This window comes from Brassica napus, unplaced genomic scaffold, assembly GCF_020379485.1.
Source record: "Brassica napus cultivar Da-Ae unplaced genomic scaffold, Da-Ae ScsIHWf_34;HRSCAF=63, whole genome shotgun sequence".
Taxonomy (NCBI): Eukaryota; Viridiplantae; Streptophyta; class Magnoliopsida; order Brassicales; family Brassicaceae; genus Brassica; species Brassica napus.
The window spans coordinates 28690-44585 of NW_026016430.1; the positions used below are offsets into that span (position 1 = coordinate 28690).

The 15896-nt window shown below is 38.3% G+C and overlaps 4 protein-coding genes across 4 annotated transcripts; 2 read left to right on the plus strand and 2 right to left on the minus strand.

Annotated features, from left to right (window-relative positions):
- Window positions 1–1345: 1345 nt before the first annotated feature.
- LOC106365952 lies at window positions 1346–2834 on the minus strand. The gene has a single exon (XM_013805475.3). The coding sequence runs from the start codon at window positions 2621–2623 to the stop codon at window positions 1490–1492; it is 1134 nt and encodes a 377-aa protein (XP_013660929.1). The 5' UTR covers window positions 2624–2834; the 3' UTR covers window positions 1346–1489.
- Window positions 2835–4637: 1803 nt separating this feature from the next.
- Window positions 4638–4826, plus strand: LOC125603548. Its single transcript, XM_048774461.1, is given in 1 exon segment — window positions 4638–4826. A coding segment is annotated over 1 exon segment (174 nt). The 3' UTR covers window positions 4812–4826.
- A 2858-nt stretch (window positions 4827–7684) lies between these two features.
- Window positions 7685–10465, plus strand: LOC106451518 (sodium-dependent phosphate transport protein 1, chloroplastic). Its single transcript, XM_013893449.3, has 9 exons — window positions 7685–8095; window positions 8189–8296; window positions 8625–8780; window positions 8858–9073; window positions 9144–9353; window positions 9441–9578; window positions 9667–9834; window positions 9912–9996; window positions 10093–10465. Exons 1-9 carry the CDS (start codon window positions 7736–7738, stop codon window positions 10188–10190), a joined length of 1539 nt encoding a protein of 512 aa, XP_013748903.1. The 5' UTR covers window positions 7685–7735; the 3' UTR covers window positions 10191–10465.
- A 126-nt stretch (window positions 10466–10591) lies between these two features.
- On the minus strand, window positions 10592–13217 carry LOC106453702 (josephin-like protein). The gene is made up of 3 exons (XM_048774457.1): window positions 12769–13217; window positions 12233–12685; window positions 10592–11035 (listed from the first exon to the last, which is right to left on the minus strand). Exons 1-3 carry the CDS (start codon window positions 12850–12852, stop codon window positions 10592–10594), a joined length of 981 nt encoding a protein of 326 aa, XP_048630414.1. The 5' UTR covers window positions 12853–13217.
- Between the last annotated feature and the right edge of the window lie 2679 nt (window positions 13218–15896).

Genomic DNA, 15896 nt, shown 5'->3' on the forward strand with positions numbered 1-15896 from the left:
ATTATGACAAATACAAATCTTTTGTAATGAAGATTTGAAGGAGATATTTAAAAATTGAGAGATTAATGGTGGAGGCTTGGCGAAATGGGTTTCGAGAGGCGGTGAATTTGAAACCTCTGTTCGTGACGATCTACACGACGTAATCATCGGCACTCTCATCTCCTCTTTTTATGTATTCTCTGTCATTTACTCTTCCACGAACGGCTCCGCCTCATGGTTCTCTTCTCCTCATTTTTCCAGTAACCTCTTTCTCTTTCTCCGTCTATACATTTTCTCTGTTAAAAAAGTTAGGATCTTTTTGTTGTTATGAGTTTGATTTCAAATTCTGTTAATCAATTCTCGTTTTTGTTTTGTTAGATTTTTAGTGTTGTTGTGGATTTCAAAATCCAGATCTGGAAAGTCTTATTTCAAAATCCAGATCTGCAAAAGATGTGTACTGGTAGCGTGTGGATGGGGGTTGCGTGGATAGGCGGTGTGTGGATAGCTGGAGCGTGGATGGGTTATGTATAGATGGTTGAATAGATCTCTGGTGACTAGATGACTTCTAGTGATGTCTTGCTTGGTGAAGTGGTTGCAGGTGAGCCGTCCACAACCAATGTCATGCTTATGTGTTGTTGATTTGATACCCGTACTCCACCTTTATTGATTCAGTTAAGAGGTGATGTAAAATATGTTCATCTTTTGTTGTGCTTCTTGTTTCATTGGTTCTTATTGTACAAATATAATGAATGATCATCTCAAATTGTTGCTTTATTAATGTACTTTTTTTTTGCTACTCCACAAAAATAGTTTTATCAATCTATTGATAGTGGATCTATGATATCCACGATTAATCCATCCACAGTTTGTATATCTACAATTCATTGATTCAAACAATATCACTCTTACTATTTAATCAATATTATTTATACAAAATATAGATATAAAAGATATGTACGTTAAAATTGTTTGTCCATAACTTACTCTCTCCACAAACAAAAACATTTATATATCTATGTCCACAAATATTTATATATCATTCATCCATGTCCACAAACATCTCTTCCTTCTCATTAAAGGGTAAAATTGTCAAAAAATCACATAGTTTTCACCAGAAAGTGTGTCAAATGTGAGAAGTGTCTCTCATTGTAAAGGAAAGACAAAAAGTGTCCTTTAGTGTAACCAACTCATGATTTGGTCTCGTTCTTATGTTTTCCAGTCAACATCTATTAGATTCGGATTGTTACAGAGATAAAATCTACTATACATCAGAAACTACTAAACTTCAAATGTTTCATTTGGACGATAATTTTAAATATCCATTATTCATTTGTCACATTAAATTCCATATAATTCATTTGTCACATAACCTCTCAAAAGATGCTTGGATCATATTGAAATCCACCACAAACATTGTTATCATCTAAATCGTTCACACTTCACAATTACTTCTGAACCAAACCTCACAGCACAAGTTTGTAACACAATATAAACACACACGATCATACGCTTACACAGTATAGACTATCACAAAACAAGGAAGCACAGCCCTTGGATTAAACACCAGAAGCTCCTCATCGTCGATCCTCAACAGGGCCCCACTCTTGCTCCCACTCCCTTGCCCAACCAGAGAATCATACCCTCCGCCACTCTTGTCCACGTCATCATCCGCAATCAAATCACACCCGACCCGACCCGCTACCACCCGACAAACCAGCATGGCCCGTTTCACGTTCATAAACCCAAACTCCTCCTCCACCTCCTCAGGAACCGCCACGTGTCCTCTCCACCCCGTCGCGAACGTCGCGATCCCGTCGAGCTTCGGCGAGAATCCGGATCCGATGATCCCGCAGATGCTGCAGTACTGATGACCGCAGAGACCGGAGCTACCGTTCTGCCCTAGGCTACACATGAACGTCGAGCAGTAGAATCTCAGGAGCTCGTTCCCGTCGACGACGCACCGCTCGTCGTCCCACCGTCCGTTCCCGCTGCCGCGAGCGGCTTTCGCCTTGACGAACTCGCGATACTCCTCGAACCTCGCGAGAATCTTCGGGCTGTTGTGGATTTTCAGGATCCGGTGGATCTCCGGGATCTTCTTGTTGTCGCCTTGCTCCGGCCAGCCCGATTTGAATATGATCTTCACGATGTTGGTGCTCGACTCGCCGTCGACGAGCTCCGAGACGGCGTGTTTGATCGCGATGTGGTGCTCGAGGAGGGTTGTTTTGGGGAATATCTCGCCGCACGTCGTGCAAGGGAAGATCTCGCTGCGGAGAGGGAGAAACGGGGGAGAATCCGACGAGGAGATATCCGAGAACCCGTTTTCGGTACGGGTTTCCGGGTCGGGTTGTACGAGAGTGACGAGGGAGTTCTGAGACGATCTAGCGGAGGTCAGAGTCGTTAAGGGGCCGTTAGGGTGTGTTTGGTTGCGGGATTTGGATATCCTCGTCGTGGATAAGAAAACCCGTTTTAAGTACGTCCAAGAAGAGGATAAACCGGAACCGGAAGTGACCGTTCTAAGCTTCTTCTTCTTCCTCCTCTTCTGTCTCAAGTCACCTCCTTTGGGGAAGAAGAAACAGCCGACGAAGAGAAAGAAGAGAGAGAAGAAATGCTGCCGTAACAACGACCCTAGTTTTCGCGCCGCCATTCGCGAGGGTTGTTACTGAGCTTTTAAGACTTTGGAACTGGTCTGAAGAGAGAGAGAGAGAGAGAGAGAAGCAGATGAAGTTTAGTGTTTTGCAGTTTTACGCCATTGGAGAGAAGTCAGAGTTGTAAAGAAGAAGAAATGATGAAGAAAAGAGTGTAAAGGTGGTATGAAGACAGGAGAGATACTAAAGGTGTAGAAGAAGAGTAGGTGCGACGCTATTTTTATGTCTTTTTTTACTTTTTTATTTTTTCTATTAGTATTTGCCAGAATATTTGTCTCCCCACTTAGGTTTAATCTTTTTTTGTATGTTTATACGAATCTTACGATGCATTGATTACTGTGTGTGTGTGCATATGAGTGAGTGCGCATTGTTTTTCCCTTCATTGGATTTATAGAATATGCCATGATCTCTCATATCTTAGTTTTGTATTAACATAACATGGCTGTGTCCATCGAATACTCTCGCAATTTAGATGAAAGTTTTCATTTGTTTTCTTTTTAAATAGTTAAACTCGGATCTATCAAAAACACAGATCTAACATAAGTACAGCCCACAGATGAACATTTTCTCGGGTATTCAAATGAGCCGTAAACAATGGACTCATATCTGTTTGGACACATATGGAATTAATATTTTCGTAGTAGACCAAAATCGATATATGGCCTGAACCAATATGGTAATTTCTTCTTTAATGGAAATCACTATACCACCACGATGTGATTAAATTTTCGTTTGTTCAATAAAATGTTAACAAATTCTTATTTTGTTTTCATATATTATGTACCACCAATTTAGTTAACCTTTTTTCTTAATCTAAGATCATCATTATACACATAAAAAGATTAATGAATTTTAGTTAATGTTCCAGTAAGAAATAACAATTTCAAATGAGGTCTGGGGTATTCATTATTGATATTTTACTTGACTTCACATATATTTACATAGAGAACTGATATCTGAATGTTTTAATTTTTTTTCTTTTTTGGTAAAGTCTGTCTCTGTCGTCTCCGCGCATGTATTATAGAGTGGATTGATTATTACACTGTCTGACCCTAGTTTAAAATACTTTCCGACTAATGTCATGGGGTGAATTTATCATCTGTTACGATCCATCATTTATATCACTTAGACCGAACCTCAAACCTAAACTGGCAAAGTGATGATAATTTATTTTAATTTTTAATTACTATATACTTTATTTTTTTCGTAGTTTAACTACTATATACTTTATAATCATTTTATTCTTTCTATTGATCATAATCTTTTTTCCATTTGTTCTCAATTTTATAGTACGATGTTATCTACTATTAATTATTGTATTTGTAAGAAATAATTTATTGTATTTGTATAGAGTTGATGTATTTACAGAAGCTAAACTCAAAATTTTGGAGGAGGAATCCAAGGCTACCGAATTATTTTATGAATATTAATATCTGGTTTCACAAATTTTGTTGCTTAGGATATAGACGTAGACAGAGGAACACGTGCACATGTCTCATTTATAATCTAAGCTCATCAATGCATACATATGTTTTCTTAGATCCATGCACATATATATCTACTAATGCATATGAATATGATCGATCATAACTAATTAGTAAAGAAAATACAGGCTACTATATTACTGATAAATGTTTAAATTCAGGTTAGTATAGGGTCATAGGCTTTTGTGATTATACAGAACATGACAAAAATATAGGTTAAGGTTTCGCTTTCAGGGGAAACAACGAAATAACCAAGTGGCGCCACTTAAGGGTGCTACATAATATCAAATGGTTTTATTCTTTTAGTAGTAATAGCCGAAACATGTAGAATGTAAATGTCATCACCTTCTTGTTTTATCTTAATCAATCGTGATTAGATGATGGTCGTTCCAAGCGAATACCACCTTTGTACAAACGAAGAACGTATGTCTTTGCTTTTAATACAACTAATTAAAAAAATTTGGTATATATATGTCTTCTAGCTAATAAATATGGAAATAAAGATAAACGGTAAGAAAGTTCGTGACGAATGATTGAAATGGTGAATGATAATTGAAGAAGTGGGCCACGTGAGGAAGTATGTACTTTTAAAGCGGGGCATTACGAAGCCCTTCCTGTCTCCATCCACATGGAAACGTTTGTTTCTTACGGTCTTGCCTTCTACTTTGGTGGTACGGTCCTGATAAGTAACATGCGACTGTAATTATTGTATTGTCTTGTGGGTGTGATTGGTAAACTTGTACCGTAGCATGGCTGCGCGCGGTTATTGTGACTAATCGATCAAATTAATGGTAACCCAAAGTCGGAGGAGAACAAAAGTGGTACGAAACCCTTACCGTTTTAATGTTTTATACCATCTATGGAATTAGATTTGAACCTTTTTTACTGAAATACTAAAACTTAGCTAGGTTTTCGCTTCCACCTTAATTATTACTCCCGTTGATCTACGTCTAGAATTGTCCACGGACCATATTGCTCCGTTCCGCATGCAACACTTTCCTCATTAAGTAGGTTATTTTAGTTTCATGATATAAAATACATTGGTGAAAACATAGATAGTTTATGTTTTTACTATGAAGAGTTATGTATTATACTGATATCAGAAATTTTACTTCGAGTTTAGATTTGAGAAGACCTCGTTACTACAAAAAGTTATATGTTACCTATGGAATTTGTATCAAAGGCAGTCAGCATTATTAACTTCGTCTAAATGGATAACGCATGCAGAAAGGAATTATTGGACGATAGACAATAATAATGATTACTTACATAAACATAAAATAAGGAAAAGTGATAGTCATAAAGCCTAAGCTACGGAGCACTTGAGGCTAGACAAGAAGGGACACCTTCGATGAGTGAATCTCTGCCGCACCACAATCTTGCATCATTCTCATCCCTTGCTCTTGGACAATACAATTAATACAATAAAAGCTAAAACGTTTTTTTTCCTAATTTTGGTCTTGCTACATCTTTAGTTCTTTTTTTCCCATATATAAATGATTCAATTATTATTTTTGTACATTCACTAAATTACAAAACTGTAGGTAAGTGGTCATATATGTTGGAGACGGTTTTATTAGAAGTATATGGTTTTGGGTTTGCGCATAGTACAACAGAATGTAGTTTATCATCTAACAGTTAGTTTATATGGGAAGATATGGGCTAAACACAATATTTAAGATGGGCAGTAGATTATGGAGATATAATCATGTAGTACAATTGGCTTTCACAAGCTTATATATTTACGACCATGCTATACCCATTAATTATTGCGATGAAGTACATTGTCAACTTCGGCTTAAAATACATGTGTGTTTTTTCACAAACATATGTACTAATATCCTGGGTGGCATGTTCTATTTATATGAATGACGTTGTATACTTTTAAAAGCATCTCTAACAAACCATAAAACCCTCAAATTTATGGTTGTTGACTCTCAAAAACCTTTAAATCCTAAAATTTTGAGGATCTAAACAGTGAAACCTCAAAATACTATTTACTAGTCCAGTTATTTACCAAAAAGGCATTTCTCACTCATACAAAGTTAACCAAATATAAGTATAAGCAATGGCTTGCGCCCACTACTCTGATATTTGTTTTGTCAACAAACGGACAACCAAATAATATGGCTATTAATGTTTTGGACGGTTAGTTTTTACGTAAAAATATATACCCGCACTAGATTTTAATTAAATTAATTTCCGGATTAAATATTCTTTGCCATCTTTGTTAACGCAATTAGTGGGGGGGTGGGGGGGGGTATAGTTTTACCTTTGGATCCTGCCTTTATCCCCACATAAAAGTCGGTCATTGTTCATATCTTTAAATATTATATCACGTACGGATAATAAATATTTGTAGGCACTACCGAATTATTTGCATTTCTATTGTTTTGATAGGCCTACTTCAAAAGCTAGCTTTCTCTCTCGTCTCTATTCTCTCTCTAAAACTTTTCACAGAGAAGAGAGAAAGCTTCCGTTTGTGTTGCTCGCCGGTTCTCTCTGGCCACGACTCCCGTCTATCGGGCTCTTGACTCTGGGTTGAGGTGGCTTCTATAGCATCTCATCGCCGGTTTTGACTCCGGGAAGTGATGGCTCCAAAAGCATCTTCTTCGCCGGCTACTCTTGGAGTTTTTTCTCCAGGATTCCGTTCGATCGCCGCTTCTGTTCTTCTCTGTCTCGACTGACTCTTGATCTAATCCGTCGATTGTTCTTTCCTATCCCTTCAGGAGGTCGTTTCATCTTCAAGCTTATCAGTATCATTAAAGATGTCCGATCAATCATGCAGAAAAATCGATGTTTGTTTTTAGATCGATTGAAGACAGTTGTTTTCTCTCCCGAAGTGTTCGATTTGTCAGATTAGCCTTATCGACAGTGATTTCCGGTGAGAGTTGTTCGGTTTGAGCAGCTTCTTATTCGGCTTGCCTCTCCTATTCGGTGGAGCTCCGTCGTCGCGGCTCGTCTCTGACACCGGAGGAAGATGACGGTCCCTTACCTTGATGCGTGTCTCTTGTACGCAGGGCGTACGTCCACGTGGTGGGTGATGAATCTCTCTTCCCCTACGGTTTCCTCTTGCTGGGCTTCATGCCTCAAGAGTTTCCTTAGTTTGGGCCTTCGTGTTGGGCCTTTGTGTTGGTCTTGTTGTTTTGCCCATCTTTGGGCTTTTTCTTTGTATTATACAGTTTATGTTTAATAAATCTTCAGTGAAAAAAAAAAAAAAAAAAAAAAAGTAGGCCTACTTCAAAGTTCATAAGGTTTGCCTTTCTTTTGACTTCAACAATGTTTTGCCAATTCATGATATTTTTTTAATTCTGGAAAAGTTGAACAACTAACAAAAGTGTAATCTCGCAATTTCCGGCCTGTAAGCTTATTTATTTGGGCCAGATATGGGCTTTATGCTAAGGTAACTTTCTTAGTCCGGTTACCTCCTCCAATAATTCAGTTAACCGTTATACTTCCCGTTAGATTATGACATCTTCACCGAACCAATAGTGGGACCACACGTGTCGTCAACTCAGCCACGAACTTGAAAAAAAAATCTATTCATTTCTCTTAAGAGAAAAAAAGAACCGAGAAACTGAGAAGAAGAAGAAGAGGTGGAGACAAGAAAAAAAAATCAAACTCGTCATGAACGCGAGAGCTCTTCTCTACTCCCCGAACCTCCACCCTCTCTACACTTCAAATCGTCCACCTGAGACCTCTCCTCGCAACCGCCGGACTCTAAAACCTGATCCGAAGTCGTTACGGATATGGATTCACCAGCGGAACAGGTCCAGCGTTTTCCGGGTGCTAGTTCGGAGCTCCGACAAGAGAGAGAGCAGTAACTCGTCGTATGCAGAGACTATAAAAGAAGGTCGAGAGATAGTGAACGGAAACGGCGTCGTATCGGATTCGCTAAGCTCGGTTCCATGGTGGGAAGAGTTTCCGAAGCGGTGGGTGATTGTGCTTCTCTGTTTCTCAGCTTTTCTTCTCTGCAATATGGACAGAGTAAGTTTTCCTTCAGTGGAATTTAAAAAGGAATTTGCTAAAATTAGGATTTCGTGGAGTTGCTAATTTTGGAAAGATTATGTGTTGAGACAGGTGAACATGAGCATAGCAATACTTCCCATGTCGGCTGAGTATGGTTGGAATCCAGCAACAGTTGGGTTGATTCAGTCTTCCTTCTTCTGGGGTTACCTTCTCACTCAAGTAAGCTTTGTCCCCTTAGATTCTGGAGGCTGTAAACTATTTAGTAAAAAATGTAATAATTTTTTTTTACAAATTAAGGAACTTGTGTCTATGTAAATTTTTCTAGAAATTTTAAAAAATTGAACGCTAGAGGCAAATGTTTTATTCGGCGACCGGTCCTCCTGGTCGTCACTATTCCATAGATTCTTTTTTTGGAGGAAACTAATATTATATGCTGTGGTTTTGGTTATGAAGATTATGGTTTCGACTCATAACCTGCTAGCAATCCAAATAAAATAGATCTTGAGCAGTTGAATCAATAAGTGTGTACTACTTGTTGATATGACAGATAGCTGGAGGGATATGGGCAGACACGGTAGGTGGCAAAATGGTTCTTGGATTCGGCGTTGTATGGTGGTCCATCGCTACAATACTTACTCCTATCGCAGCCAAACTCGGTCTCCCGTTCTTGCTCGTTGTTCGTGCTTTCATGGGAGTTGGCGAGGTTTGTTCTCAGTCTTGGATTGTGTGTGTTTGATAAAGGAGAGGAGTTAAGATCTATCTTATCTTTGGTGTCTTCAGGGTGTTGCGATGCCTGCTATGAACAATATATTGTCCAAGTGGGTGCCTGTGCAAGAGAGAAGCAGATCTCTCGCGCTTGTTTACAGCGGAATGTACCTTGGATCCGTCACCGGTTTAGCCTTTTCGCCTTTCTTGATTCATCAGTTTGGTTGGCCTTCAGTGTTTTACTCTTTTGGGTCGCTTGGAACTGTGTGGTTGACTCTCTGGCTAACTAAGGTTACACTTCTCTACTGCTCTTTAACTATTTTCTGGATCCAAATGTAATGTGTTTTGTTACTAACTATAGGCAGAGAGTTCACCAATTGAAGATCTATCGTTGCTCCCTGAAGAAAGGAAGTTGATTGCAGACAACTGTGCCAGCAAAGAGCCGGTGAAGTCGATCCCGTGGAGGTTGATATTGTCGAAACCGCCGGTTTGGGCTCTTATTGGTTGCCATTTTTGTCACAACTGGGGAACGTTCATTCTCTTGACCTGGATGCCAACTTATTACCATCAAGTCAGTTATATTACTGCTTTTTTTTTAATTATTATTAATGTTTTTGTCTTTTGTGATTATTGATCTCATGGACATGGTGAGAGGCAGGTGTTGAAGTTCAACCTAATGGAATCAGGACTTCTCTCAGTATTTCCATGGCTGACAATGGCGATTTCTGCAAATGCTGGAGGATGGATCGCTGATACACTCGTTAGCCGAGGTTTCTCCGTTACGAATGTCCGCAAGGTACCTGTGTGTGTATCCTGGATTCTTCAGTCCTTTTCAAATGCAAATCTAGTTAAAGGAACTCTTTGATTTTATGATGGATTCACAGATAATGCAAACAATTGGGTTTCTTGGACCAGCGTTCTTTCTAACACAGCTGAAACACATTGATTCTCCTGCAATGGCCGTTTTGTGCATGGCTTGTAGCCAAGGGACTGATGCCTTCTCCCAGTCTGGTTTGTACTCTAACCATCAAGACATTGCTCCAAGATACTCTGTAAGTGTAATCAATCACTCTTTTTAAGTCTTAACCAACCGTGTCAGGGATGTTGATGTTGCTGTTGTTGTGGTTAGGGAGTGTTACTTGGTTTGTCTAACACAGCTGGAGTACTTGCCGGAGTTCTTGGCACAGCCGCCACTGGTCACATCTTACAACACGGTTGGGAACACTTCTTGATTTCTTACAAAGCTTTGTTAAATATTTTAAAAAATTCTTACCAATGAACGAAACTAAGAATGACATTGAATACCTCAGGTTCTTGGGATGACGTTTTCACGATTTCGGTCGGTCTTTACCTTGTCGGGACTGTCGTTTGGAACCTATTTTCAACCGGAGAGAAGATCATTGATTGATCCGTTCCGAGAATAGTGACAAACTAGCGAATAGTTCAGCTCCAAGACCTTCTTCAGGTGGCCAGGCTCTAAATATACACATATTACAAGTCTGAGAGCTTGCCGGAATATCCTTTTTTTTGCCGGAAAATTCTTCAGGAAATTTCTACTTGTCAATTTAGGCCAAACGCACATGAATAATACTTTATGTAGATTAAAGAAGATATACAGATGATTTTTTTTTTGTACATAAACGAAGCTCACACTTTCTAAGCTTCCCAAGATCACTTACGTTACATAGTTCTCTCTATATAGATTTTAGTATATATAAACATTACATGCAGTTCTCTAATATGATATTCCTTAGGCAAAAAGAGTGACTGAGGAATAGAGTCTTCGAGATTATGGGCGTAACTAAAAGCTTAAGATGTACGGCAACTGGCGGAACTTGATCTTGTGAACGAGGTCGAGGAGTTTATGAACTGTATGCAGTCTTCTATAGCCTCTGATCTACAGGTATCATTAGCCACAGAGATGACGGAAGGCTGAGATCTACCGGTGGAAGAAGCCTTCAACGGTGGAGATCTCTTCTTCTTATTCTTCCTCATCACCACTAGACGTAACCCTTTGACGAATTTACAGCTGAGATGCTTGATCAGCCTTGCTGCCGTGACTTCTGTTTTTCTCGGCAGCCTCAAGCCACAGCTCGTTGTGCGTCCCGGGCTCTTATAATAAGGTCCCTTGGCTGAGGATTGCTTACCAGAAGTTACTGGTTTAGTGTTTGCATTGCACCGTTTTGTTCCTGTAGCCGACATGTTTCTAGGGAGTAAGAGCAGTTTACGAGAATAGAGTTGAGAGTATGGGATTTATATATACAAAGGGATTGATGCTGAATACAGTTGCCTAATAGAGTTGAGATAGAGACCAGACTGAGAGGCCATGATTATTAATAATGTATTAATAACGACATGATTACACTTAAGCTATGATTACTGAAGAGCTAAAATCAAGTACAAATAAATTAAACAAAGTAGGTGAGTTCAATTTCAAACTTGTGAAAAGATACTTTATGTGGGAAAGAATTGTAATAACTAACATATAGAAAGATATCAAAAACTCTTAACGCTGAAAATTAGGAAAACAAAGCAAAAGAACAGGAAAACAAAGCAAAAGAACAAGACTTTGTCTAGTTTTTTCTACATTTCCACTATGGAAAGTAAGTATACAGTGGTCCACTACAACCATTTGTTTAAGCGAAAGAAAAGTTCTAATAAACAACCTTTCGGTATGGTTCCCCTCTGATCATCACTCAGGTGTGTGCATAGAAAGAAATGTGTACAAGTTCTTTTGACTCTCGGAAAGGACAACATAAACTCACCTTTATAGATCGCAGATACCTTTCTTGAACCAGAGGCTAATAAAACGAGGTCAATGGTGAGTACACGAATATCAGAAAGCAAATAGTAACCAAGTCAGTGCTATGGCTTAAACTAATCACCATCATAATCTGTTGGGAGCAGTGATAGGTTCTTTACATATGAGAACATTCAATTAGGAGCAGAAAAATAATCTATGCATGACTGGCCCAATCTTAGATGCGAATAGCAGCAGATAATCTATATCTATGGCTTATTTCAAAATGCAAATATGGACAGAAGGTATACAAGATTTACTCTATTAAGTAAGATCGATGTTTCATAATGCAAACATCGATATCTTACTTTGGAACATAAAAGATCTATTAGAGTTTGATAACTCACAAGTCACAAGTATTCAACTTTATCGGGACTAACTTCCCGAGTGGGAAGAAGATTTAACTGAGTGGAAACGTGAAATGCATGTTAAATGTACTTATAATGGAGTTCAACTATCCGAAACAGAATTTCCACGAAACTGGTTAACGGATGGTATTCAGATAAAAATCCTATTTCCGTTTTATCTTAAACCTTGGCATAAATATAAATTACTACAACGACCTATGTACATTTTCACACTTGATGAGTATATGATGATTATACAAAAGAGAAGCAAAGAAACGAAACAACTCACGTTCTTGATCTTCAAGCATTGTTCACTAGCAAAACCTCGGAACCTAAACTCAGATTCTGATCCAAGAACCCCCTAACTTCATCTTCCCCTTTAAACGGCCTTGGCACAACGAGATCACTATCCAAGTTATACCAGACTCCATTGATCTTCCTCATCACAACCCAATGCCTGCTTCTCCAAATCCCACCATACCGTTTCACAGGAACATTCAGCACAACACCCATTAGGTTATCTGCACCAAGATCGATCGAAGAAGCTCCATGGCGCTTATCATGCCAAGCAACACTCTTGCCTTTCCCTTCCAGAGCTGCGATCATCACGTTCACGTCGTAGTTCCCTGTGAGCGTGTTGTGGTGAGGCTTGAGGAGGAAGGAGAGAGGCGTCGTCCACGTTTCTTTGTTCGGGTCATCGGCCACGAGGCTCTCCGCGATTGAGTTCAAGCTTTCCCGTGTGAATGCGTTCTTGTCCTACACTCAAAATCAAAATCAGATCTCAAATCTCACATTATCATCATCGGTGATTTGATACTGAGAAGGAGAGATCGGATCACCTGAAATAGATTGTTGAGGGAGTGCAGGAGGCAAAACTGAAGTCTTTGTCGCTCGTGATAGATCTGAGATTCGCTTCCCTCCATCTCTCCGGCGGAGAAAATAGGCTTTTATCTTGAGAAACTAAGACGTCACGCCGGTAAAGCTCGTCTCTCAGTTTCCAGATGATGAAGAGTGAAGACGATAGAATTGAACTGTGTGCCGTTTGTGGTTAACTTTAGTATATAACGTACAAGACGTTTTTCTTCGCTGGTCACTAGTAAATAAAGAACAGCAGAGCGTCCCCGGTTTGCTTAACAAAACACTGTGCCGTCTCGTCCTTTTATTGGCTTTATCTATATTTGTCTGCCGCTCTGATTTTCTAGTTTCTAGGCCTCATATTCTGTGATCTGACTAGTTGCAAATCCCGCTATAATGTAAACTAGGTTAAGATCCGCGCCTTGCACGGAATGAACATTATATATATAAATTATTTTATATTATATGTTTATAACATTTTATGAAATAAAAAATATATATTGAATAAAAAAATTATTATCTACTACATATATAATTAAATTGGTGCGAACATTTAAATAAATTTTATAAATCGAAAAAATATTTTTTCTATTTGATATAATATATAATTAAATTTAAATGATAGTAACATATATGGCATATTTTAATATTAATATTTATTAGATGATGCTTTTTGCTCATATTTTTTTTTATTATTTGTATTTGTTATAGCAAAAAGTCTAAATTAGTGATAACAAAATTTTCACTGTGGAATTAATGGTTTAAGTAATTTATAATATTTAAAAAAATTAAGTTGTCAATATTTTTTCAAAATTTTTATCAAAAAAATGTTCAAAGTAAATTTCAAAATTAAGATATTTATGTATTTTTATATGGCATATAGTTTAATTTAAAATGATATATATATTTATATATCTTTTATTTTTGATACTTATTAAATGAGACTTTCAACTTATATTATTTTTTAATTATTTGTATCATGCCATAACAAAAGTTTTAAATCATAGATCACAAAATTTGAATGTGAGACTTTTAACAGTTTTAGTAATTTATACTCGTCTTTAAAAATTCAAAATATAATATATAAATAATTTTTTTAATTTTTATTATATGATTACTATGATTGTTTAATTTATTTTAATAGCTTAAAATTAAACAAATATAATTATAATACACACTTATTTTTATCAAATCTTTATTATTTAAAATCATTAATTGTCATATATACTTTAGCAACATTAGGCAATTCCGTAATCTTATTTAAGGAAATAATGAAGCACATTAATAATGTATTTATTGTGGTTTAATAAAAAGCTTATTATATGTTTAGATGGACCAACCTATTTCTCTAAGGATTCTAAGAATTATTCTAGTGATGACATGTGGCTACAAAAAAATGTTGCAATGCTTCTCAAATAATATATAGGGGATACTTACAGTTGGGTCCAAACTATAACATTCTTGGGTCCCGTTCTATATTGTAAATACTTTTTTATTTACCAACAATAATAGTCAGAAACCTAACACAACCTGTTGGTATATAGTCTACATAACGAATATATAAAGATTCCGTACACAAGTATTGCATGCTGTCCCTTCTCCACATTATGTAATAAATGTTCAAATGACATATCCCAATGGTTTTATTTACTTCTTTAGCAGAAACATTAACCACATGTTAAAGGAAAGGCTGTCACATTATGTAGAAAATGTTCAAATGACATATCCCAATGGTTTTATTTACTTCTTTAGCAGAAACATTAACCACATGTTAAAGGAAAGGCGCGTAAGAGACCAATTCCAAATTCTCAACGAGGGAGGAGTCGGCAAGTATCTAGGTTTAGCGGAGCACTTTGGTCAGAAAAAACGAGACATTTTCGCGGCACTGGTGGATCGCATACGACAGCGCTCACATAGTTGGACAACGAGATTTCTCTCCGGAGCGGAGAAGTTGCTGCTATTCAAATCAGTCCTAGCAGCTATGCCGACTTACGCCATGTCTTGTTTCAAACTTCCCATGTCCTTGTGCAAACAAATCCAATCTATCCTTACTAGGTTTTGGTGGGATGTTTCCCCTAGTGTAAAAAAGATGAGTTGGATTTCGTGGGAAAAACTCGCAAAACCGAAGAACGCTAGCGGGTTAGGGTTCCGTGAAATTGCCCAATTCAATGATGCAATGCTTGCGAAACTGTCTTGGCGAATCCTCAAGGAGCCTTCTTCCCTACTGGCAAAAATCGTTCTGGGCAAGTATTGCAATAACTCTTCTTTCTTGGATGCGAAGGTTCCAGCAAGTGCCTCCCATGGCTGGAAAGGTATCTTGGTGGGGCGTGATTTGCTCGTTAAGGGACTAGGCTGGGCAACAGGGTCAGGCAATGAAGTGGAGATATGGAATGAACCATGGCTATCAACTGCTGAACCAATGTGTATCATGGGACCACCCACTGAAGTAAATCGAAACTGGCGGGTTAACAAACTGATGAAACCATCGTCTACAGACTGGGACCTTGATCTTATTAGAAGTAATCTCCCCCGATATGAGGAGACAATCCGGAGACTGATTCCCAGTACCCTTGGAATGCAAGATGAGCGAGTATGGCTTCCCAATGCCTGGGCGTGTACTCCACGAAATCGGGCTATGCCATTGCCAAACTCTTCAACGGAGATCAATCTGACCTAGCCTTCAATTGGAACAAGTGTATTTGGCAGATAGAAGCATCACCAAAGATTAAACATTTCCTTTGGAAGTCCAACAACAAAGCGCTCCCTGTGGGTTCAGTCTTGGTACACAAAGGAATTGATGCTGTCTCTACTTGCAAACGATGTGGCGAGTTTGAAACGGAACTTCATGTGTTATTACACTGTCCTTTTGCTGGCCAGGTGTGGGATCTACTCCCGTGCATCAATAAGCCGAACCCACAAGGAATCTCATCTGTCTCAGAACTACTTGATCGGTGCCGGAAGATGATATCTCTTCCCCCTCTCGGCCTTGGAAGCACGCCACTATATCCCTGGATCCTATGGATTGTGTGGACCAATAGGAACAAACTCCTTTTTGAAAACAGATTTTTTACTGAGAAAGACTCTGTTCTTAAAACTATTCAAGATGCAAGAT

Excerpts from the sequence above, each read along its gene's own strand:
- LOC106365952 (XM_013805475.3), bottom strand. The coding sequence starts at position 2,623 with ATGGCGGCGCGAAAACTAGGGTCGTTGTTACGGCAGCATTTCTTCTCT.
- LOC106451518 (XM_013893449.3), top strand. The coding sequence starts at position 7,736 with ATGAACGCGAGAGCTCTTCTCTACTCCCCGAACCTCCACCCTCTCTAC. Across the intron at positions 8,096-8,188 it reads TTCTCTGCAATATGGACAGA|GTGAACATGAGCATAGCAAT; the intron begins GTAAGTTTTCCT and ends GTGTTGAGACAG. Across the intron at positions 9,354-9,440 it reads TGCCAACTTATTACCATCAA|GTGTTGAAGTTCAACCTAAT; the intron begins GTCAGTTATATT and ends GGTGAGAGGCAG.
- LOC106453702 (XM_048774457.1), bottom strand. The coding sequence starts at position 12,852 with ATGGAGGGAAGCGAATCTCAGATCTATCACGAGCGACAAAGACTTCAG. Across the intron at positions 12,686-12,768 it reads CCCTCAACAATCTATTTCAG|GACAAGAACGCATTCACACG; the intron begins GTGATCCGATCT and ends TTTTGAGTGTAG. Across the intron at positions 11,036-12,232 it reads TTTTGCTAGTGAACAATGCT|ATCCCATACTCTCAACTCTA; the intron begins TGAAGATCAAGA and ends TTGTATATATAA.